The sequence below is a fragment of the Salmo salar genome, chromosome 15 (genome assembly GCF_965601325.2).
Source record: "Salmo salar chromosome 15, fSalSal1, whole genome shotgun sequence".
NCBI lineage: Eukaryota > Metazoa > Chordata > Actinopteri > Salmoniformes > Salmonidae > Salmo > Salmo salar.
Window position 1 is genome coordinate 6,203,881 of NC_138305.1, and position 26,391 is coordinate 6,230,271.

Genomic DNA, 26,391 nt, shown 5'->3' on the forward strand with positions numbered 1-26,391 from the left:
ATATTATATAATGTTTACATACCCTACATTACTCATCCCATATGTATATACTGTACTCTATACCATCTACTGCATCTTGCCATCTTGATGTAATAAATGTATCACTAGCCACTTTAAACAATGCCACTTCATATAATGTTTACATACCCTACATTACTCATCCCATATGTATATACTGTACTCTATACCATCTACTGTATCTTGCCATCTTGATGTAATAAATGTATCACTAGCCACTTTAAACAATGCCACTTCATATAATGTTTACATACCCTACATTACTCATCCCATATGTATATACTGTACTCTATACCATCTACTGCATCTTGCCATCTTGATGTAATAAATGTATCACTAGCCACTTTAAACAATGCCACTTCATATAATGTTTACATACCCTACATTACTCATCTCATATGTATATACTGTACTCTATACCATCCACTGCATCTTGCCTATGCCGTTCGGCCATCGCTCATTCATATATTTATATGTACATATTCGTATTCATTCCTTTACACTTGTGTGTATAAGGTAGTTGTTGTGAAATTGTTAGGTTATATTACTTGTTAGATATTACTGCACGGTCGCTACACTTGCATTAACACCTGCTAACCATGTGTATGTGACAAATACATTTGATTTGATTTGATTTTGATTTGACAGTGGTGATAGTGTTTATAGGGGTGATAGTGGTGATAGGGGTGATCGTTTTTATAGGAGTGACATGGGTGGTAGGGGTGACAAGGGTGATAGGGGTGATAGTGTTTATAAGGGTGATAGTGGTGCCAGTAGTGATAGGGGTGATAGTGGTGATAGTGTTTATAGGGGTGATAGTGTTTATATGGGTGATAGTGTTTATAAGGGTGATAGGGGGAATAGTGGTGACAGGGGTGATAGTGGTGGTAGTGGTGATTGAGGTGATTGTGATTATAGGGGTGACATGGATGATAGGGGTGATAGTATATGAATATTGAACCTTGAGGGACCCCTTTTGTAAGCTGCTGTGTGTGACCTTTGCCCTCTCTGTTCCCAGAATGCAACAGTGATTGCCTGCGCTGTGCAGCGGACCTACAAACGGGCGTGGGCAGTGTGTGTCTGTGGTGTAAGGCTGTCAGGACCCTGTTGCTAGAAGACCACTGTGTCACCCGCTGTCCCCTCGGCCACTACCCCTGGCACGGGGCCTGCAAGAGTAAGTTATATTTCACACGCAAGCATGCGAACAGACACACACACACATATAATGAATGTTTGTAATCACTACACACCTAGGCCAGAGGGATTGAGAGGGAAAGGGAGAGAAAGAGAGAGAGAGGGGGAGGGAGGGAGAGGGAGGAAAGGAGGGGGAAGAGGGAGGGAAATGGGAGAGAGAGAGGGGGAGAGGGAGAGCGAGAGAGAGAGAGAGAGAGAGAGAGATGGGATAAGAGAGATGGGATGAGAGAGAGAGATGGGATGTTGCATTTTCCTTTATCCGTGTAGTATTCTGTCAATAGGAGATTTGTCTCTGGGTGATAGCAGTTGCTACACCACAAGGTATATTCATGTGTTAACAAGGGAAGGACTTGTCAGAGGAGAATACAGATGCTCTGTGTTGTCAGATAGAAACACCAAAGACAATAGAGGAAGTCGAGAACAATTATATTAACAAAGATGGTTTACTGTGAAGATATGAACAAACTGCCTCTCCAATAGAAGTCCCAAATCACACCTGTCAGCTCACGATGTATTGGTTTTATTTAACCTGGAAAAGGCTGGTTTTAGGTTTTATTTAACCTGGAAAAGGCTGGTGTTAGATTTTAGGTTTTATTTAACCTGGAAAAGGCTGGTTTTAGGTTTTATTTAACCTGGAAAAGGCTGGTGTTAGATTTTAGGTTTTATTTAACCTGGAAAAGGCTGGTTTTAGGTTTTATTTAACCTGGAAAAGGCTGGTTTTAGATTTTAGGTTTTATTTAACCTGGAAAAGGCTGGTTTTAGGTTTTATTTAACCTGGAAAAGGCTGGTGTTAGATTTTAGGTTTTATTTAACCTGGAAAAGGCTGGTTTTAGGTTTTATTTAACCTGGAAAAGGCTGGTTTTAGGTTTTATTTAACCTGGAAAAGGCTGGTGTTAGATTTTAGGTTTTATTTAACCTGGAAAAGGCTGGTTTTAGGTTTTATTTAACCTGGAAAAGGCTGGTGTTAGATTTGAGGTTTTATTTAACCAGGAAAAGGCTGGTTTTAGGTTTTATTTAACCTGGAAAAGGCTGGTTTTAGGTTTTATTTAACCTGGAAAAGGCTGGTGTTAGATTTGAGGTTTTATTTAACCTGGAAAAGGCTGGTGTTAGATTTGAGGTTTTATTTAACCAGGAAAAGGCTGGTTTTAGGTTTTATTTAACCTGGAAAAGGCTGGTGTTAGATTTTAGGTTTTATTTAACCTGGAAAAGGCTGGTGTTAGATTTTAGGTTTTATTTAACCTGGAAAAGGCTGGTTTTAGGTTTTATTTAACCAGGAAAAGGCTGGTTTTAGATTTTAGGTTTTATTTAACCTGGAAAAGGCTGGTGTTAGATTTTAGGTTTTATTTAACCTGGAAAAGGCTGGTGTTAGATTTTAGGTTTTATTTAACCTGGAAAAGGCTGGTTTTAGGTTTTATTTAACCAGGAAAAGGCTGGTTTTAGGTTTTATTTAACCTGTAAAAGGCTGGTGTTAGATTTTAGGTTTTATTTAACCTGGAAAAGGCTGGTTTTAGGTTTTATTTAACCTGGAAAAGGCTGGTGTTAGATTTTAGGTTTTATTTAACCTGGAAAAGGCTGGTGTTAGATTTGAGGTTTTATTTAACCAGGAAAAGGCTGGTTTTAGGTTTTATTTAACCTGGAAAAGGCTGGTGTTAGATTTTAGGTTTTATTTAACCTGGAAAAGGCTGGTGTTAGATTTTAGGTTTTATTTAACCTGGAAAAGGCTGGTTTTAGGTTTTATTTAACCTGGAAAAGGCTGGTTTTAGGTTTTATTTAACCTGGAAAAGGCTGGTTTTAGGTTTTATTTAACCTGGAAAAGGCTGGTTTTAGGTTTTATTTAACCTGGAAAAGGCTGGTTTTAGGTTTTATTTAACCTGGAAAAGGCTGGTGTTAGATTTGAGGTTTTATTTAACCTGGAAAAGGCTGGTTTTAGGTTTTATTTAACCTGGAAAAGGCTGGTTTTAGGTTTTATTTAACCTGAAAAAGGCTGGTTTTAGGTTTTATTTAACCTTCCATACATTGGAAGGATGTAACTGTGTGATACTGTTTATGCATTTCATTGTTCTGTAAAACTCTCAGAAAACCCAAAATGATACACATTTGTCTACATGGGTTATAGAGACTGGTCTTGAGAAAGAGCTGAAACGTCAACAATAAACAGGCTTCACTACATCCCATCTTCTTGTTTTTCTGCATGGTTTAATTCCTGCCAAAACATTTAATCATTACATTTCATTCCAGTCATTGCTTAGTTTATGTTTAAGCTGTTTTGTTGCTTGTTAATTCAGTGACATTCCTGTTTATTTCTCCCAGGATGCCATGCTTCCTGTGAGGGCTGTAGTGGGGAGGGGCCTCTGTCTTGTACTTCCTGTCCCGCCCCCAGCTTTCTGTTGACCTCAGGGCTGTGTGCCCCCACCTGCCCGCTGGGTTACTATGCCGAAGGAGACAGACGCTGCAGAGGTAAAAAGTGCTTTCTGCCTCCACCCAGTTTTTACAGAACTGTAGACTACATTTACCAGGCTATCATTGTTTATTGCCACAGTGTCTGCTGGGGTTTTTGCATATGGACCCTGTCTCTTCATCTCCATTTTTAACATCATGATATACTGTGTCTTTCAGCGTGTGGCAGCCAGTGTCTGTCCTGTCAGCTGGGAGGAGTGTGTACGTCGTGCCGTGACCCGGGCAAGGTTCTGATGTTCGGGGAGTGCCAGTACGACAGCTGTGCCCATCAGTACTACCTCAACACCACCATCCGCGCTTGCAGAGGTACAGTAGGCCTGACAGTAACCCTAACCTTAACCCCAGCCCATAGAGACAAAACAGTATGACAGCTGTGCCCATCAGTACAACCTCAGAGGTAGAGGTACAGTAGGCCTACTGAACATCAGAGGTAGAAGGATTATGCTTCACATACATTCATTTTTTCTCTCAATCCGCCATTTCTAATCATCAAGGTATTAAAAAGCTCAAGATAGACTACAATATGACTGGTTTAGTGGCACAAAGCAGAAATCCTCACCGAAATTCAGACAACAACAGCATCAACAACACCAACATAAACAACAGCAACAACAACAAAAACAACAACAACAACAACATAAACAATAACACCAACATAAACAACAACAAAAAACAACAACATAAACAACAGCAACAACATAAACAACAACACCAACATAAACAACAACATAAACAGCAGCAACAACACCAACATAAACAACAGCAAAAACAACAACAACAACATAAACAACAACAGCAACAACAACAACATAAACAACAACACCAGCAGCAACAACAACAACCATAAACAACAATAACAACAACATAAACAACAACAACAGCATAAACAAAAACAACATAAACAACAATAACAACAACATAAACGACAACAACACCAACATAAACAACAACAGCATAAACAACAAAAACAACAACATAAACAACAAAAACAGCAACAACAACATAAACAACAACAACAAAAACAACAATAACATAAACGACAACATAAACAACAACATAAACAACAGCAACAGCAGCAGCAACAACAACAACATAAACAACAACAACAACATAAACAACAACAACAACATAAACAACAACAACATAAACAACAATAACATAAACAACAACATAAACAACAACATAAACACCAACAACAACATAAACAACAACAACAGCAGCAGCAGCAACAACAACAGTGTTTTAGGAGGATATGACTGCTGTTTGCTAGCGGGCCTCAGCGGCTCCTCTTTATCTGTGGTGAAATAACTTAATCAGGTTTTTGTCAAGCAAAATCAGCTCCGCCCCTCAGGTATAAAAGCACTTCCCACTCTGCTGACAGGATTAGATAAGTACTACAGAGAAGGAGGGAGTTTATGTCCTACCATTCAGGGAGACGTGAAGAGGTGTGTGTGTTTTGTGTGTGCATATGTGCTTAAGAGTGTGTGTGCGTATGTGTGTGCGTTTGCGTGCGTGTGTGTGTGTGTGCATGCGTGAGCGTGTGTGAGCGTGCGTGTGTGTGTGAGCGGTGGCTGGATAGTATCTCAGCAGGTGTTTCAACACAGCAGCCAGTCAGTCTATAGAATCAACATTGTTTATCCCCTGAGCTAGCTACACACACACCCAACACGCCGCCGCTTGCTACCTGGAAAATCCCCTGAACCCTGGGTAAACCTGGCAAGGTAGAGAAACTGTGCAGCGTTAGCTAGGGCAGTTGTTGTTGTTGTTGTCGTTATTGTTATTTTTGTTATTGTTGTTGCTCTGTCAGTCTGGGATGTAATAGGATGATGAGGGAGGTGTGTGAGGACACACAGAATGAGAAATTAGCCGAAAGAGAGAGAGAGAGAGAGAGAGAGAGAGAGAGAGAGAGAGAAAAGGAGACGGAGTGCTTCGCAGTTCACGTGCAAAAAATGGGAGACAAGTAGAAGAGACAGAGGGCTGGGCAGAGGTGTTGTTTTTGTTGAAGACTCCTGAGTTACAGTGTGTCAGCTGTCAGAAGCATCTGGCAGTGTACATGCAGCCCCACTGCTCAGGCTTCAATAGGTGATGGTGTTGTGATGGGATTAGTCATTAGGACTGTGTCATCAGGATTTAGTCATCAGGATTTAGTTATCAGGATTTAGTCATCAGGACTTAGTCATCTGGATTTAGTCATCTGGACTTAGTCATCTGGATTTAGTCATCAGGATTTAGTCATATGGATTTAGTCATCTGGATTTAGTCATCGGGACTTAGTCATCGGGACTTAGTCATCGGGATTTAGTCATCGGGATTTAGTCATCGGGATTTAGTCATCGGGACTTAGTCATCGGGACTTAGTCATCTGGATTTAGTCATCGGGACTTAGTCATCTGGATTTAGTCATCGGGACTTAGTCATCGGGATTTAGTCATCGGGATTTAGTCATCGGGAGTTTAATAAGAATGTTTCTCAGGAGTCTGTTTTCACTTCCTCTTTTAGTCTGTCTCTGTCTCTGTCTCTCTCTCAATTCAATTCAAAGGGCTTTATTGGCATGGGAAACATGTTAACATTCCAAAAGCAAGTGAAATAGATAATAAACAAAAAGGGAAATAAGCAAGGAAAATAAACAATCAGAAAGTAAGTTTTTAAAGAATATAGACATTTCAAATGTGATGTTATTGGATGTATACAGTGCTGTAACAATGTGCAAATAGTTGATGTATGAAAGGGAAAATAAATCAACCGATAAATATACAATAGGTTGTATTTACAATGGTGTTTCTGCTCCACTGGTTGCCCTTTTCTTGTAGCAACAGCTCACAAATCTTTCTGCTGTGGTGACACACTGTGATATTTCACCTAATAGATGTGGGAGTTTATCAAGATTGGATTTGTTTTCAAATTGTGGGCAGTGTGCACATAGCCTGTCTTCTCTTGAGAGCCAGGTCTGCCTACTGTGGCGTCTCTCAATAGCAAGGCTGTGCTCACTGAGTCGGTCTCTCTCTTGCGCATTCTAACACTCTCTTTCTGTTTATCTGTTTCTGTCTATGTCTCTCTTTCTCTCCTCCTACCCTCTCTTCTCTCCTTTCTCTTCTTTCCTAACTCCTTCCTCTCTTCCACCATCCTCCAGAGTGTGATTGGAGCTGTAATGAGTGTAAGGGTCCTCTGCGTACAGATTGTCTACAGTGCATGGAAGGACACGTTCTTCAGGATGGACTCTGCACCCAGAGCTGCTCCCCAGGGTCCTACCAGAATGGAGAGAGATGCCTCAGTACGTGCCTGAATAGAATGATCATTTCACTTATTAAATCTTTCAGTGTTGTTGTCTGTTTTAAGTCAGTTTTACCTTCTAACCTGTGTTATGTTCTCTCTCAATGTCCCCTCTCTTATTCTGTCAATGTCTCTGTCCCCTCACTCTCTCTGTCAATGTCTCTTCCCTCTCTCTCTGCCCATGTCTATGTCCCCCCTCTCTCTCTCTGTCTGTCTCTCTCTCTCTCTTTCTCTCTGTGTGCCAGGTTGTGATGAACACTGTGAAGTGTGCCATGGGCCAGGCCAGTGTGGGCGATGCCAGACTCCTTATTCCACCCTGCAGGGCCACTGTGTGTTGGAGTGTGGGAGGACATTCTTCCTGGACTCCTCTCTGAAGCTATGTACACGTAAGACTACACAGTAAATCAAAGAGAGTTGAAATCACAGAGTAAAAACATAATGTTTGTAACTGGATTTGATTGGGACTGAGTGATTTTAACTCCATTAAGAGTAACCAGAGACAGGGAGTTAAAACTCTGTATCCACATATGTGGGAGGGACATTATTGTCCGCTGTTGCAGGTAGATTTAAAAAAAAAAAAATAGTTTGAGTATCTGTGTTTAGTCATGTAGATGCTATTTACTACTACACAGTGATATGGAATATACATTTTCTTCAACTAATCTAATCTGTAAATGGTTGGATGTATTGCAACCGTTACAGAGAAGCCTGTTCCTGTTTACATGATACTGTAGTCTAACAATCGTTCTCTCCTCCCTGCTCTGACATGCATTCTGACTGTAAATTGTGGGTGATGTAAAATTGCTGGGCAATCCTCCCTCATAAATGGATACCAATAAGAGATTGGATGTCATATTGCAACTTTAAATGGGACCATATAAACCCCAAAATAGTGTTGAGTTTGACTCCACAAGAGTTGAATTAACTCTTGCGATTATGTTGTAAGGGTAAACATTACTCAAAATAATTATCTCAAGAATACTGAGCGACACTGCAGAGAGTTAAAACAAAATAACAGTTATTTTCAATGTATACTGTACAGAATGAAAGGCAGTGACTCGGAGTTAAATATCAACACTAATTTGAGCATATACCACTCTGTAAAAATAACTCTGTTGCCAAAGTGTGTTTTACTCTTTTTAGACTGTCATATTTTTACCATCATTCACTCTATGCAGCTCTGTTTAGGTTTATTCAATCAACTTATGCAGAAACAAATGTAACGTGATGTCATAATGATGTAAAAGCAGGAAGATACACATAAGACTCTTCGTTTAGAACAAACAGGGTTTTTCAGTAGTGTTTTGTTGTTGAAAGTTTTGTTTGTTTTTTCCAGTTTCAGCCCAGTTACATACAGCTTCTTATTAAGTCACACTCATTGTGTTGTTTCCTCTCTTCCTGTTACCCAGCATGCTCAGCTGACTGTGTGGAGTGTGAGGGGATGGGTCGCTGCACCGTGTGCAGACAAAACACTTATTTAAGAGACGGATACTGTACCCTGGACTGTGGCCACGGTTTCTATAGCGACAAGAAGACCAGGACTTGCCATGGTAAGCTCTGGTGTAAACATGTAGAGAAAACAGGAGAGGATCTAGTACCATGCCCCGGGGGACACCAGTAGACAGAACAGGAGAGGATCTCGTACCATGCCCTGGGAGACACCAATAGACAGAACAGGAGAGGACCTTGTACCATGTCCTGGGGGACACCAGTAGACAGCACTGGAGAGGACCTAGTACCAACAGGAGAGGACCTAGTACCATGCCCTGGGGGATACCAGTAGACAGAACAGGAGAGGACCTAGTACCAAGCCCTGGGGGACACCAGTAGACAGAACAGGAGAGGACCTAGTATCATACCCTGGGGGACACCAGTAGACAGAACAGGAGAAGACCTTGTACCAAGCCCTGGGGGATACCAGTGTTGTGTCTCTGACTGATTAAATTATATGACATGCTATTTTATCAAATCGATTACCTAACATTGAATTGATTATGTGATTGAATTAAACCATGCAACAATTAAACCATTAATAACCTGGGGCACCACGGAAGCATTAATTTATATAGCGCGGTTATCTCCCGAATCCACTCTCTTAAAGATCTGAAGATCTTTTATATCAATAGCAGTCAAATATTAATCATCACCTCGATTGGTTTCATTCTGATTATCGTAAGTTCTTGGTTATCTGCACGAACCCTAGCTTATAAGTTGAATCAGCAATACACAAATTGGCTTAATTATTTATCTATTGAAGACCTAAATAATCACACAAAATGACATATATATACACAGGATAGATCACACCGATTACTAATCATGTCATGAAAAGCCCCTAGTTGGCTAACCCGATATGACGGCTAGTTACACAAAGGAAGGGGGTTGGGTTTGAATGAAAGAGTGGGCAGACTGAGGGACAAAGGGACTGAATCTCTATCGGACCTTGAGAAGCTATGCTACCATAAATACAGAATCTTCTGCATTCTAATAACTGGCCATTCAGAAAAGGAAAGATATATATATTTACTCTGAGCTGCGCTTCAATAGATGGGTCGAAGATGGAAGACTGGTTTACCCAGCAGAGATCGCCATTGTCCTTTGAAGAATCTTTCTGGTCGAAGTGTTGTCGAGGGGATACGTTGATGTACCCTGTCATTCTTAGGAGATTGTCTGTCCTTTTCTAGGCCATGTACGTTTATAGCTGCAGCTGATAACTCGACATCTAGGATGTATCACTTCTTTAGTGAATAATCGTTCATAGTTCATACCAAGTTGCCATAATCAGCTCACACTGTATTCTGGCTGGTCTAGTTGAAATTTACCGTTCCAGTGTGGTCATCGTCACCACCAAGTTGAAATTAGCCCTTTTAAACGTATGGACACCAGTCCTTACGTCATCGGGAACTAAGGTTGACTTCCGTCAACGGGCTTTTGTACTGGGGTAGAGAAGGGCGTGTTTCATAGTTCTCAACCAATGTCTGTTCACTTGGACGTGGCCACTGACGGAGCATAAGTTTACTTATGAAAACAATTCTCTCATTTAGAAGCTAGAATAAGATTTAATATTTTCACAAATAATTTAATATTTAAACATTTAAATTGCACAACAATTCCATGTGAATCTGATAACTAGAATGTGTAGACTTTCCAAGATACAATGTATGTTGTCCTGTCATCAGATATAATGTGCCAGACACCAACTGATCTGACATCATATTCTTTATTAAGTACCAACGGACTCTTTCAACTGGTTGAGAAAGAGAAATATTGTTCCATTCCCCAACCTTTTGATGTTACCATACTCTCTCTATGTTAACTTCTCTAGGGCCAGTGGGACGATTTCGTCCCAACTACGTAACAGCCAGTGGAATCCTGTGGCGCGTTATTCAAATACCTTAGAAATGCTATTACTTCAATTTCTCAAACATATGACTATTTTACACCATTTTAAAGACAAGACTCTCATTAATCTAACCACACTGTCCGATTTCAAAAAGGCTTTACAAGGAAAGCAAAACATTAGATTATGTCAGCAGAGTACCCAGACAGAAATAATCAGACACCCATTTTTCAAGCTAGCATATAATGTCACATAAACCCAAACCACAGCTAAATGCAGCACTAACCTTTGATGATCTTCATCAGATGACACACCTAGGACATTATGTTATACAATACATGCATGTTTTGTTCAATCAAGTTCATATTTATATCAAAACCCAGCTTTTTACATTAGCATGTGACGTTCAGAACTAGCATACCCCCCGCAAACTTCCGGTGAATTTACTAAATTACTCACGATAAACGTTCACAAAAAACATAACAATTATTTTAAGAATTATAGATACAGAACTCCTCTATGCACTCGCTATGTCCGATTTTAAAATAGCTTTTCGGTGAAAGCACATTTTGCAATATTCTGAGTAGATAGCCCGGCATCACAGGGCTAGCTATTTAGACACCCAGCAAGTTTAGCACTCACCAAAGTCAGATTTACTATAAGAAAATTGTTATCACCTTTGCTGTTCTTCGTCAGAATGCACTCCCAGGACTTCTACTTCAATAACAAATGTTGGTTTGGTTCAAAATAATCCATAGTTATATCCAAATAGCGGCGTTTTGTTAGTGCGTTCAAGACACTATCCGAAGTGTAAATAAGGGTCACGCGCACGACGCATTTCGTGACAAATAAATTCTAAATATTCCATTACCGTACTTCGAAGCATGTCAACCGCTGTTTAAAATACATTTTTGTGCCATTTTTCTCGTAAAAAAGCGATAATATTCCGACCAGGAAAGTGTGTTTACGTTCAAAGAGAGAGAAAATAAAAGCATGGGATCCCCTCGTGCACGAGCCTGAGTCTCATAGTACTCTGACCGGCCACTATCCAAACGCGCTAATGTTTTTCAGCCAGGGGCTGCCTCGATATCATTCAGCTTTTTCCCAGGTTCTGAGAGCCTATGGGAGCCATAGGAAGTGTCACGTTACAGCAAAGATCCTCAGTTTTCAATAAACAGAGCCAAGAAGAACAAGAACTTGTCAGAGAGGGCACTTCCTGTAAGGAATCTTCTCAGGTTTTTGCCTGCCATATGAGTTCTGTTATACTCACAGACACCATTCAAACAGTTTTAGAAACTTTAGGGTGTTTTCTATCCAAAGCCAAAAATTATATGCATATTCTAGTTACTGGGCAGGAGTAGTAACCAGATTAAATCGGGTAAATTTGTTATCCGGCCGTGTCAATACTGCCCCCTAGCCCTAACAGGTTAACTTCTATGGGCTAGCGTCCCACCCGCGGTACACACTATCAACAGCCAGTGAAATAGCATGGCGCAAAATACAAAACAGCAAAAATCTCATAATTTCATTTTCTCAAACAATCAACTATTTTACACCATTTTAAAGATAAACTTCTCGTTAATCTAACCACATTATCCGATATCAAAAAGGCTTTACGGCGAAAGCATAAAATTAGATTATGTTAGGACATAAACTTCACAAGAAAAACCACACAGCCATTTTCCAAGCAAGGACATGCATCACGAAAAACAAAAATACAGCTAAAATATTCACTAACCTTTGATGATCTTCATCAGATGGCACTCATAGGATTTCATGTTACACAATACATGTATGTTTATCTCGATAAAGTTCATATTTATATCCAAAAACCCTATTTTACATTGGCGCGTGATGTTCAGAAAATGTATTCCCACCAAAACCCCCACGGTGAATGAGCACATCAATTTACAAAAATACTCATCATAAACGTTGATAAAATTTACAACAGTTATGGAAAGAATTATAGATATACTTCTCCTTAATTTACAGAGAAAACACATTTTTCAATATTCTGAGAACATAGCTCAACCATCAAAGCAAGCTATACAGATACCCGCCAAGTTCTGGGGTCAACTAAACTCAGAATTAGTATTATAAATATTCTCTTACCTTTCCTGATCTTCGTCAGAATGCAGTCCCAGGACTCATACTTCCACAAGAAATGTTATTTTTGTTCGAAATACTCCATATTTATGTCAAAATACCTCCGTTTTGTTCGTGCATTCAGATCACTATCCAAAGGCATAACACGCGAGGGTAAATCCAGACACGAAAAGTCAAATAGTTCCATTACTGTTTGTAGAAACATGTCAAACGTTGTTTACAATCAATCCTTAGGGTCTTTTTAACATAAAACGTCGATAATATTCCAACCGGACAATAGCGTATTCATTCCAGGAGAAAAAGAAAGAGCGGCTCGCCAAATGTGCCCGCGCAGTAAACAACTCACTGGTCCCAGGCAGTCCACTCATTGACTGAGCTCCTATTTTCTGCCCAGTAACAGGAGAAGGATGAAACACATTTCTAAAGGCTGTTGACAGCCAATGGAAGCCTTAGGAAGTGCAACGTGACCCCACAGACACTGTAGTTTTGATAGGGATTCAAAAGAAGAACTACAATTCTCAGATTTCCCACTTCCTGGTTGGATTTTTCTCAGGTTTTTGCCTGCCATATGAGTTCTGTTATACTCACAGACATCATTCAAACAGTTTTAGAAACTTCGGAGTGTTTTATATCCAAATGTACTAATAATATGGAAATATTTGACTCTGGGCATGCTTTTCATCCAAAAATTAAAATACTGCCCCCTATACCTTAAAAAGTTAACAAAGGGCTTTCCAAGAGTCCATTCTGTAGAGTGGAGAGAAAAGGGGGAAAGGTATTTATGGGGGGGTCATAAACCTCACCCAACAGGGCAACGCCATGACACCAGTTGGGGGACATTAAAGAGGACCTAGTACAGAACCCTGGGGGACACCAGTAGTGAGACATTAAAGAGGACCTAGTACAGAGCTCTGGGGGACACCAATAGTAAGACATTTAAGGGGACCTAGTACAGAGCCCTGGGGGACACCAATAGTGAACCATTAAAGAGGACCTAGTACAGAGCCCTGGGGGACACCAGTAGTGAGACATTAAAGAGGACCTAGTACAGAGCCCTGGGGGACAACAATAGTGAGACATTATAGAGGACCTAGTACAGAGCCCTGGGGGACACCAGTAGTGAGACATTATAGAGGACCTAGTACAGAGCCCTGGGGGACACCAGTAGTGAGACATTAACCTCTTGGGGCTAGGTGGGACGCTAGCGTGCCACCCGTGGTGCACTCCATCAACAGCAGGTGCATTTCAAGAGTGGCAAATTTGAATCCAAATAAATGTCAAAATTCAAATTTTTCAAAAATACAACTATTTTACACCATTTGAAAGATAAACATCTCCTTAATCTAACCACGTTTTACGATTTCAAAAAGGTTTTACGGCGAAAGCATAAATTTAGAGTATGTTAGGACAGTACATTTACAAGAGTTGTGTGTAATGTTTTGTCAAGTCAAAGACAGGGTCACCAAAACCATAAAACCAGCTAAAATGATGCACTAACCTTTTACAATCTCCATCAGATGACACTCCTAGGACATTATGTTAGACAATGCATGCATTTTTAGTTCTATCAAGTTCATATTTATATCCAAAAACAGCGTTTTACTATGGCATTGATGTTGAGGAAATCGTTTCCCTCCAATAACCGGCAGTCAAGTCAGCGTAACAAATTAAATAATTAAAATTAGAAAACATTGGTAAAATATTATATTGTCATTTAAAGAATTATAGATTTACATCTCTTGAACGCAATCAACTTGCCAGATTTAAAAATAACCTTACTGGGAAATCACACTTTGCAATAATCTGAGCACTGCGCCCAGAAAAATACGCGTTGCGATACAGACTAGACGTCATGTTGGGGAGATCTAAAATCGAAAATACTATGTAAATAATCCATTACCTTTGATTCTCTTCATCAGATGTCACTTCCAGGTATCACAGGTCCATAACGAATGTAGTTTTGTTCAAAAAAGCTCATCATTTATGTCCAAAAATCTCCGTCTCGTTAGCACATGATGTAAGCCAGCCGGACTTCTCGTCATGAACGAGGGGAAAAAATATATTTCCGTTCGTTCAAACATGTCAAACGTTGTATAGCATAAATCATTAGGGCCTTTTTTAACCAGAACATGAATAATATTCAAGGTGGACGAATGCATACTCTTTTATAACGTATTGGAACGAGGATACCCAACATGAACTCGCGCGCCAGGTGTCTAATGGGACATCATCGTTCCATGGCTCTTGTTCGGTCAGATCTCCCTCCAGAAGACTCAAAACACTTTGTAAAGGCTGGTGACATCTAGTGGAAGCAATAGGAAGTGCCAAAATATTCCTAAACCCCTGTGTTTTTCAATGGGATAGGTTTAAAGTCAATACAACACATCAGGTATCCACTTCCTGTCAGAAAATGTCTCAGGGTTTTGCCTGCCAAATGAGTTCTGTTATACTCACAGACACCATTCAAACAGTTTTGGAAACTTTAGAGTGTTTTCTATCCATATATAATAAGTATATGCATATTCTAGTTACTGGATAGGATTAGTAACCAGATTAAATCGGGTACATTTTTTTTATCCAGACGTGCAAATGCTGCCCCCTAGACCCAACAGGTTAAAGAGGACCTAGTACAGAGCCCTGGGGGACACCAGTAGTGAGACATTATAGAGGACCTAGTACAGAGCCCTGGGGGACACCAGTAGTGAGACATTAAAGAGGACCTAGTACAGAGCCCTGGGGGACCCCAATAATGAGACAGAACATTTATCCATTCATTGAAATCTTATCGTAGGACAATCAGGAATCTTACCTCCCTCTCTCCTTTTATTCCTCCCTCTTTCTACCATCCCTCTCTTTCTTGCTCTTTCCCCCTCCCTCCCTCCCCCCCTACCTCTTCCCTCTCTTTATTCATTTCCTCCCTCCAGCTAACAGCCAGTCCCCAACCCTGCATATCAGTGGCTCTCTGCTGGTACCCATTGGAGGGACTAAACCCCTGGACTCAACCATACTCTCTGCCCAGGATCAAGACAGGTAGGAGACTGAATGAATGAATGTATTAATGAACGAATGCATTAATTAATTAAATTTGTGTGATTTGTGATATTTATCAAATGATTTTGATTTAATGTTGACCTGCCAGCCCCCCAGAGAGCTTGGTCTTCCAGCTGCTGCAGCCCCCTGCTACAGGCCGTATGGTTGTCCTAGAGGGGGGCAGGGAGATAGAGATGTCCCGAGACGACACCTTCTCCTGGGCACAGCTACAGAGCAGACAGGTCCGCTACACTCACGACAAGGACCAGGCCAAGTGAGTATACTGAGAAAGAAAGAAATGTCTCTCGATGTCGATCTCAATATATATGTTTCTTTCTTTATTTTTCCTCTCTCTCTCTCTCTCTCTCTCTCTGTCTCCCTCTCCATTTATCTGTCTCTCTGTCGCTCGCTCTCTGTCGTTCTCTGTCTCTCTCTCTCTCTCTCTCTCTCTCTCTCTCTCTCTCTCTCTCTCTCTCTCTGTGTCTCTCTGTCTCTCTCTCTGTCTCTCAATTCAATTAAATTCAAAGGGCTTTATTGGCATGGGAAACATATGTTTACATTGCCAAAGCAATGTCCTCTCTCTCTCTCTCTATCTCTCTCTCTGTCTCTCTCTCTCTGTCTCTCTGTCTCTCTCTCTGTCTCTCAATTCAATTCAATTCAAAGGGCTTTATTGGCATGGGAAACATATGTTTACATTGCCAAAGCAAGTGCAGTACTGTAGATAATAAACAAAAGTGAAATAAACAATGAACAGTAAACTTCAAAAGCTTCAAAAGAATGTCTCTCTCTACAGCTCTCTCTCTCTCCGTCTCTCTCTACAGCTCTCTCTCTCTCCGTCTCTCTCTACAGCTCTCTCTCTCTCTCCTACAGCTCTCTCTCTCTCCGTCTCTCTCTACAGCTCTCTCTCTCTCCGTTTCTCTCTACAGCTCTCTCTCTCTCCGTCTCTCTCTACAGCTCTCTCTCTCCTTCTCTCTCTACAGCTCTCTCTCTCTCCGTCTCTCTCTACAGCTCTCTCTCTCTCTCTCTCTCTCTCTCTCTCTACAGCTCTCTCTCTATAGCTTGAGCTCTCTCTCCGCTCTCTCTCTCTCTCTCTCTCTCCGTCTCTCTCTACAGCTCTCTCTCTATAGCTTGAGCTCTCTCTCCGTCTCTCTCTCTCTCTCTCCGTCTCTCTCTACAGCTCTCTCTCTATAGCTTGAGCTCTCTCTCCGTCTCTCTCTCTCTCTCTCTACAGCTTGAGCTCTCTCTCCGTCTCTCTCTCTCTCTCTCTACAGCTTGAGCTCTCTCTCCATCTCTCTCTCTCTCTCTACAGCTTGAGCTCTCCATCTCTCTCTCTCTCTCTACAGCTTGAGCTCTCTCTCCATCTCTCTCTCTCTCTCTCTACAGCTTGAGCTCTCTCTCCGTCTCTCTCTCTCTCTCTACAGCTTGATCTCTCTCTCTCTCTCTCTCTCTCTCTCTCTCTCTACAGCTTGAGCTCTCTCTCCATCTCTCTCTCTCTCTCTCTACAGCTTGAGCTCCTCTCTCCATCTCTCTCTCTCTCTCTCTACAGCTTGAGCTCTCTCTCCGCTCTCTCTCTCTCTCTCTCTCTCTCTCTCTACAGCTTGAGCTCTCTCTCCGTCTCTCTCTCTCTCTCTCTCTACAGCTTGATCTCTCTCTCTCTCTCTACAGCTCTCTCCTCTCTCTCTCTCTCTCTCTCTACAGCTTGATCTCTCTCTCTCTCTCTACAGCTCTCTCTCTCTCTCTCTCTCTCTCTCTCTACAGCTTGAGCTCTCTCTCTCCATCTCTCTCTCTCTCTCTCTTCAGCTTGAGCTCTCTCTCCATCTCTCTCTCTACCTCTACAGCTTGAGCTCTCTCTCCATCTCTCTCTCTCTCTCTCTACAGCTTGAGCTCTCTCTCCATCTCTCTCTCTCTCTCTCTCTCTACAGCTTGAGCTCTCTCTCCATCTCTCTCTCTCTCTCTACAGCTTGAGCTCTCTCTCCACCTCTCTCTCCTCTACAGCTTGAGCTCTCTCTCCATCTCTCTCTCTACCTCTACAGCTCTCTCTGTATCTTTCTGTCTCTAATGTGTGTACATATTGTGTTGTTACGTTGTTCCAGGAGTGGACAGTTCACCCTGCGTGTAGCTGACCCCCAGCTCTTTTCCCAACCAGAGACCATTCAGGTCCAGGCAGTGTCCATGCAGGTACAATATACAACACACAACAACTGTATTGCACCTACAATAAGTGCCTTGTTTGCCCAAATATGAACCCTGCCCTGCCTCATTCATAAACACAGAGGAAGGTTAGCCTAGCCCTCCTCGCATGTTTCAGAGGGGATTGCTAAATGATTGTCGGATTGTAGCTTAGCGCTTAGCATACTAACATGTGGCATGCAGTAGTAGGCACCCATAATCAGGTGCAACCAGCCGTATCCAATGAGGCTATTTCACCCCTAGCTCTGCAGCTAGGCACGACTCCCCAGCCACAACATTACAGACTTCCCTCACTTCTCTGGCTGGTGTCATTAATTGTACCATATTTCCTATAAATTTAAAAATAAAACATATGTATTTATATAAACTTTATTTAACTAGGCAAGTCAGTTAAGACCAGATTCTTATTTGTAATGACGGCCTATAGTGAATTGCATAGACCAGAGCTCTCTGTGGCTGCATCCCAAGGTAACAGTATACATGATTTAACATGGTATTACACCACTCTGGTCTGAAGGGGCAACATGATACATGATTTAACATGGTATTACACCACTCTGGTCTGAAGGGGCAACATGATACATGATTTAACATGGTATTACACCACTCTGGTCTGAAGGGGCAACATGATACATGATTTAACATGGTATTACACCACTCTGGTCTGAAGGGGCAACATGATACATGATTTAACATGGTATTACACCACTCTGGTCTGAAGGGGCAACATGATACATGATTTAACATGGTATTACACCACTCTGGTCTGAAGGGGCAACATGATACATGATTTAACATGGTATTACACCACTCTGGTCTGAAGGGGCAACATGATACATGATTTAACATGGTATTACACCACTCTGGTCTGAAGGGGCAACATGATACATGATTTAACATGGTATTACACCACTCTGGTCTGAAGGGGCAACATGATACATGATTTAACATGGTATTACACCACTCTGGTCTGAAGGGGCAACATGATACATGATTTAACATGGTATTACACCACTCTGGTCTGAAGGGGCAACATGATACATGATTTAACATGGTATTACACCACTCTGGTCTGAAGGGCACAGAGCTGTACAGCTACACAACTGAAGGGGAGATCAATAAATCAACTGTCTACTTCCTTTGTGATGTATTCACTCCTTACCTCGTCCCCAGGCTATTACACACAGTATATACCAGGCTATAGTACACGGTATATACCAGGCAATAGTACACAGTATATACTAGGCTATAGTACACAGTATATACCAGGCTATTACACACAGTATATACCAGGCTATAGTACACAGTATATACCAGGCAATAGTACACAGTAAATACTAGGCTATAGTACACAGTATATACCAGGCTAGAGTACACAGTATATACCAGGCTATAGTACACAGTATATACCAGGCTATAGTACACAGTATATACCAGGCTATAGTACACAGTATATACCAGGCTATAGTACACAGTATATACCAGGCTATAGTACACAGTATATACCAGGATATTACACACAGTATATACCAGGCTATAGTACACAGTATATACCAGGCTATAGTACACAGTATATACCAGGCTATTACACACAGTATATACCAGGCTATAGTACACAGTATATACCAGGCTATTACACACATTATATACTAGGCTATAGTACACAGTATATACCAGGTTATAGTACACAGTATATTCCAGGCTATTACACGCAGTGTATACCAGGCTATAGTACACAGTATATACCAGGCTATAGTACACAGTATATACCAGGCTATAGTACACAGTATATACCAGGCTATTACACACAGTATATACCAGGCTATAGTACACAGTATATACCAGGCTATAGTACACAGTATATACCAGGCTATAGTACACAGTGTATATCAGGCTATAGTACACAGTATATACCAAGCTATAGTACACAGTATATACCAGGTTATAGTACACAGTATATTCCAGGCTATTACACGCAGTGTATACCAGTCTATAGTACACAGTATATACCAGGCTATAGTACACAGTATATACCAGGCTATTACACACAGTATATACCAGGCTATAGTACACAGTATATACCAGGCTATAGTACACAGTATACACCAGGCTATAGTACACAGTGTATATCAGGCTATAGTACACAGTATATACCAGGCTATTACACACAGTATATACCAGGTTATAGTACACAGTATATACCAGGCTATAGTACACAGTATATACCAGGCTATAGTACACAGTATATACCAAGCTATAGTAGTCAGTATATACCAGGCTATAGTACACAGTATATACCAGGCTATAGTACACAGTATATACCAGGCTATTACACACAGTATATACCAGGCTATAGTACACAGTATATACCAGGCAATAGTACACAGTAAATACTAGGCTATAGTACACAGTATATACCAGGCTAGAGTACACAGTATATACCAGGCTATAGTACACAGTATATACCAGGATATTACACACAGTATATACCAGGCTATAGTAAACAGTATATACCAGGCTATAGTACACAGTATATACCAGGCTATTACACACAGTATATACCAGGCTATAGTACACAGTATATACCAGGCTATAGTACACAGTATATACCAGGCTATTACACACATTATATACTAGGCTATAGTACACAGTATATACCAGGTTATAGTACACAGTATATTCCAGGCTATTACACGCAGTGTATACCAGGCTATAGTACGCAGTATATACCAGGCTATAGTACACAGTATATACCAGGCTATAGTACACAGTATATACCAGGATATTACACACAGTATATACCAGGCTATAGTACACAGTATATACCAGGCTATTACACACAGTATATACCAGGCTATTACACACAGTATATACCAGGCTATAGTACACAGTATATACCAGGCTATAGTACACAGTATATACCAGGATATTACACACAGTATATGCCAGGCTATAGTACACAGTATATACCAGGCTATAGTACACAGTATACACCAGGCTATAGTACACAGTGTATATCAGGCTATAGTACACAGTATATACCAGGCTATTACACACAGTATATACCAGGTTATAGTACACAGTATATACCAGGCTATAGTACACAGTATATACCAGGCTATAGTACACAGTGTATACCAAGCTATAGTAGTCAGTATATACCAGGCTATAGTACACAGTATATACCAGGCTATAGTACACAGTATATACCAGGCTATTACACACAGTATATACCAGGCTATAGTACACAGTATATACCAGGCAATAGTACACAGTAAATACTAGGCTATAGTACACAGTATATACCAGGCTAGAGTACACAGTATATACCAGGCTATAGTACACAGTATATACCAGGATATTACACACAGTATATACCAGGCTATAGTAAACAGTATATACCAGGCTATAGTACACAGTATATACCAGGCTATTACACACAGTATATACCAGGCTATAGTACACAGTATATACCAGGCTATAGTACACAGTATATACCAGGCTATTACACACAGTATATACCAGGCTATAGTACACAGTATATACCAGGCTATAGTACACAGTATACACCAGGCTATAGTACACAGTGTATATCAGGCTATAGTACACAGTATATACCAGGCTATTACACACAGTATATACCAGGTTATAGTACACAGTATATACCAGGCTATAGTACACAGTATATACCAGGCTATAGTACACAGTATATACCAAGCTATAGTAGTCAGTATATACCAGGCTATAGTACACAGTATATACCAGGCTATAGTACACAGTATATACCAGGCTATTACACACAGTATATACCAGGCTATAGTACACAGTATATACCAGGCAATAGTACACAGTAAATACTAGGCTATAGTACACAGTATATACCAGGCTAGAGTACACAGTATATACCAGGCTATAGTACACAGTATATACCAGGATATTACACACAGTATATACCAGGCTATATTAAACAGTATATACCAGGCTATAGTACACAGTATATACCAGGCTATTACACACAGTATATACCAGGCTATAGTACACAGTATATACCAGGCTATAGTACACAGTATATACCAGGCTATTACACACATTATATACTAGGCTATAGTACACAGTATATACCAGGTTATAGTACACAGTATATTCCAGGCTATTACACGCAGTGTATACCAGGCTATAGTACACAGTATATACCAGGCTATAGTACACAGTATATACCAGGCTATAGTACACAGTATATACCAGGATATTACACACAGTATATACCAGGCTATAGTACACAGTATATACCAGGCTATTACACACAGTATATACCAGGCTATTACACACAGTATATACCAGGCTATAGTACACAGTATATACCAGGCTATAGTACACAGTATATACCAGGATATTACACACAGTATATGCCAGGCTATAGTACACAGTATATACCAGGCTATAGTACACAGTATACACCAGGCTATAGTACACAGTGTATATCAGGCTATAGTACACAGTATATACCAAGCTATTACACACAGTATATACCAGGTTATAGTACACAGTATATACCAGGCTATAGTACACAGTATATACCAGGCTATAGTACACAGTATATACCAAGCTATAGTAGTCAGTATATACCAGGCTATAGTACACAGTATATACCAGGCTATAGTACACAGTATATACCAGGCTATTACACACAGTATATACCAGGCTATAGTACACAGTATATACCAGGCAATAGTACACAGTAAATACTAGGCTATAGTACACAGTATATACCAGGCTAGAGTACACAGTATATACCAGGCTATAGTACACAGTATATACCAGGATATTACACACAGTATATACCAGGCTATAGTAAACAGTATATACCAGGCTATAGTACACAGTATATACCAGGCTATTACACACAGTATATACCAGGCTATAGTACACAGTATATACCAGGCTATAGTACACAGTATATACCAGGCTATTACACACATTATATACTAGGCTATAGTACACAGTATATACCAGGTTATAGTACACAGTATATTCCAGGCTATTACACGCAGTGTATACCAGGCTATAGTACACAGTATATACCAGGCTATAGTACACAGTATATACCAGGCTATAGTACACAGTATATACCAGGATATTACACACAGTATATACCAGGCTATAGTACACAGTATATACCAGGCTATTACACACAGTATATACCAGGCTATTACACACAGTATATACCAGGCTATAGTACACAGTATATACCAGGCTATAGTACACAGTATATACCAGGATATTACACACAGTATATGCCAGGCTATAGTACACAGTATATACCAGGCTATAGTACACAGTATATACCAGGCTATAGTACACAGTATATACCAGGCTATAGTACACAGTATATACCAGGATATTACACACAGTATATACCAGGCTATAGTACACAGTATGTGCCAGGCTGTAGTACACAGTATATACCAGGCTATAGTACACAGTATATACCAGGCTATAGTACACAGAATATTCCAGGCTATTACACACAGTGTATACCAGGCTATAGTACACAGTATATACCAGGCTATAGTACACAGTATATACCAGGTTATTACACACAGTATATACCAGGTTATAGTACACAGTATATACCAGGCTATTACACACAGTATATACCAGGCTATAGTACACAGTATATACCAGGCTATATTACACAGTATATTTCAGGCTATTACACGCAGTGTATTCCAGGCTATAGTACACTGTATATACCAGGCTATTACACACAGTATATACCAGGCTATAGTACACAGTATATACCAGGCTATTACACACAGTATATACCAAGCTATAGTACACAGTATATACCAGGTTATAGTACACAGTATATACCAGGCTATAGTACACAGTATATAGCAGGATATTACACACAGTATATACCAGGATATTACTCACAGTATATACACCAGGCTATAGTACACAGTGTATATCAGGCTATAGTACACAGTATATACCAGGCTATTACACACAGTATATACCAGGTTATAGTACACAGTATATACCAGGCTATAGTACACAGTATATACCAAGCTATAGTACACAGTATATACCAGGCTATAGTACACAGTATATACCAAGCTATAGTAGTCAGTATATACCAGGCTATAGTACACAGTATATACCAGGCTATAGTACACAGTATATACCAGGCTATTACACACAGTTTATACCAGGTTATAGTACACAGTATATACCAGGTTACAGTACACAGTATATACCAGGCTATAGTACACTGTATATACCAGGCTATAGTACATACAGTATATTGCAGGCTATAGTACACAGTATACCAGGCAGGATATTACACACAGTATATTCCAGGATATTACACACAGTATATACACCAGGCTATAGTACACAGTGTATACCAGGCTATAGTACACAGTATATACCAGGATATTACACACCGTATATACCAGGCTATAGTACACAGTATATACCTGGCTATAGTACACAGTATATACCAGGCTATAGTACACAGTATGTACATGGCTATAGTACACAGTGTATACCAGGCTATAGTACACAGTATATACCAGGCTATAGTACACAGTATATGCCAGGCTGTAGTACACAGTATTTATCAGGCTATAGTACACAGTATATACCAGGCTATAGTACACAGAATATTCAAGGCTATTACACGCAGTGTATACCAGGCTATAGTACACAGTATATACCAGGCTATAGTACACAGTATATACCAGGTTATTACACACAGTATATACCAGGCTATTACACACAGTATATACCAGGCTATAGTACACAGTATATACCAGGCTATATTACACAGTATATTTCAGGCTATTACACGCAGTGTATACCAGGCTATAGTACACAGTATATACCAGGATATTACACACAGTATATACCAGGCTATAGTAAACAGTATATACCAGGCTATAGTACACAGTATATACCAGGCTATTACACACAGTATATACCAGGCTATAGTACACAGTATATACCAGGCTATAGTACACAGTATATACCAGGCTATTACACACAGTATATACCAGGCTATAGTACACAGTATATACCAGGCTATAGTACACAGTATACACCAGGCTATAGTACACAGTGTATATCAGGCTATAGTACACAGTATATACCAGGCTATTACACACAGTATATACCAGGTTATAGTACACAGTATATACCAGGCTATAGTACACAGTATATACCAGGCTATAGTACACAGTATATACCAAGCTATAGTAGTCAGTATATACCAGGCTATAGTACACAGTATATACCAGGCTATAGTACACAGTATATACCAGGCTATTACACACAGTATATACCAGGCTATAGTACACAGTATATACCAGGCAATAGTACACAGTAAATACTAGGCTATAGTACACAGTATATACCAGGCTAGAGTACACAGTATATACCAGGCTATAGTACACAGTATATACCAGGATATTACACACAGTATATACCAGGCTATATTAAACAGTATATACCAGGCTATAGTACACAGTATATACCAGGCTATTACACACAGTATATACCAGGCTATAGTACACAGTATATACCAGGCTATAGTACACAGTATATACCAGGCTATTACACACATTATATACTAGGCTATAGTACACAGTATATACCAGGTTATAGTACACAGTATATTCCAGGCTATTACACGCAGTGTATACCAGGCTATAGTACACAGTATATACCAGGCTATAGTACACAGTATATACCAGGCTATAGTACACAGTATATACCAGGATATTACACACAGTATATACCAGGCTATAGTACACAGTATATACCAGGCTATTACACACAGTATATACCAGGCTATTACACACAGTATATACCAGGCTATAGTACACAGTATATACCAGGCTATAGTACACAGTATATACCAGGATATTACACACAGTATATGCCAGGCTATAGTACACAGTATATACCAGGCTATAGTACACAGTATACACCAGGCTATAGTACACAGTGTATATCAGGCTATAGTACACAGTATATACCAAGCTATTACACACAGTATATACCAGGTTATAGTACACAGTATATACCAGGCTATAGTACACAGTATATACCAGGCTATAGTACACAGTATATACCAAGCTATAGTAGTCAGTATATACCAGGCTATAGTACACAGTATATACCAGGCTATAGTACACAGTATATACCAGGCTATTACACACAGTATATACCAGGCTATAGTACACAGTATATACCAGGCAATAGTACACAGTAAATACTAGGCTATAGTACACAGTATATACCAGGCTAGAGTACACAGTATATACCAGGCTATAGTACACAGTATATACCAGGATATTACACACAGTATATACCAGGCTATAGTAAACAGTATATACCAGGCTATAGTACACAGTATATACCAGGCTATTACACACAGTATATACCAGGCTATAGTACACAGTATATACCAGGCTATAGTACACAGTATATACCAGGCTATTACACACATTATATACTAGGCTATAGTACACAGTATATACCAGGTTATAGTACACAGTATATTCCAGGCTATTACACGCAGTGTATACCAGGCTATAGTACACAGTATATACCAGGCTATAGTACACAGTATATACCAGGCTATAGTACACAGTATATACCAGGATATTACACACAGTATATACCAGGCTATAGTACACAGTATATACCAGGCTATTACACACAGTATATACCAGGCTATTACACACAGTATATACCAGGCTATAGTACACAGTATATAC

General features: G+C 40.0%; 1 protein-coding gene across 2 annotated transcripts in view; it reads left to right on the top strand.

The window, feature by feature from the left end:
- fras1 (Fraser extracellular matrix complex subunit 1) overlaps positions 1-26,391 on the top strand; it is a 359,498-nt gene that overhangs the window by 214,806 nt on the left and 118,301 nt on the right. For both annotated transcript variants that reach the window (XM_082961570.1, XM_082961571.1), the window contains exons 20-28: positions 1,037-1,192; positions 3,523-3,669; positions 3,829-3,975; positions 6,800-6,940; positions 7,185-7,325; positions 8,349-8,489; positions 15,310-15,415; positions 15,525-15,689; positions 17,509-17,593. In XM_082961570.1, the coding sequence (XP_082817696.1) occupies positions 1,037-1,192; positions 3,523-3,669; positions 3,829-3,975; positions 6,800-6,940; positions 7,185-7,325; positions 8,349-8,489; positions 15,310-15,415; positions 15,525-15,689; positions 17,509-17,593 (1,229 nt within the window). The remainder of the gene's footprint in view (positions 1-1,036; positions 1,193-3,522; positions 3,670-3,828; positions 3,976-6,799; positions 6,941-7,184; positions 7,326-8,348; positions 8,490-15,309; positions 15,416-15,524; positions 15,690-17,508; positions 17,594-26,391) is intronic.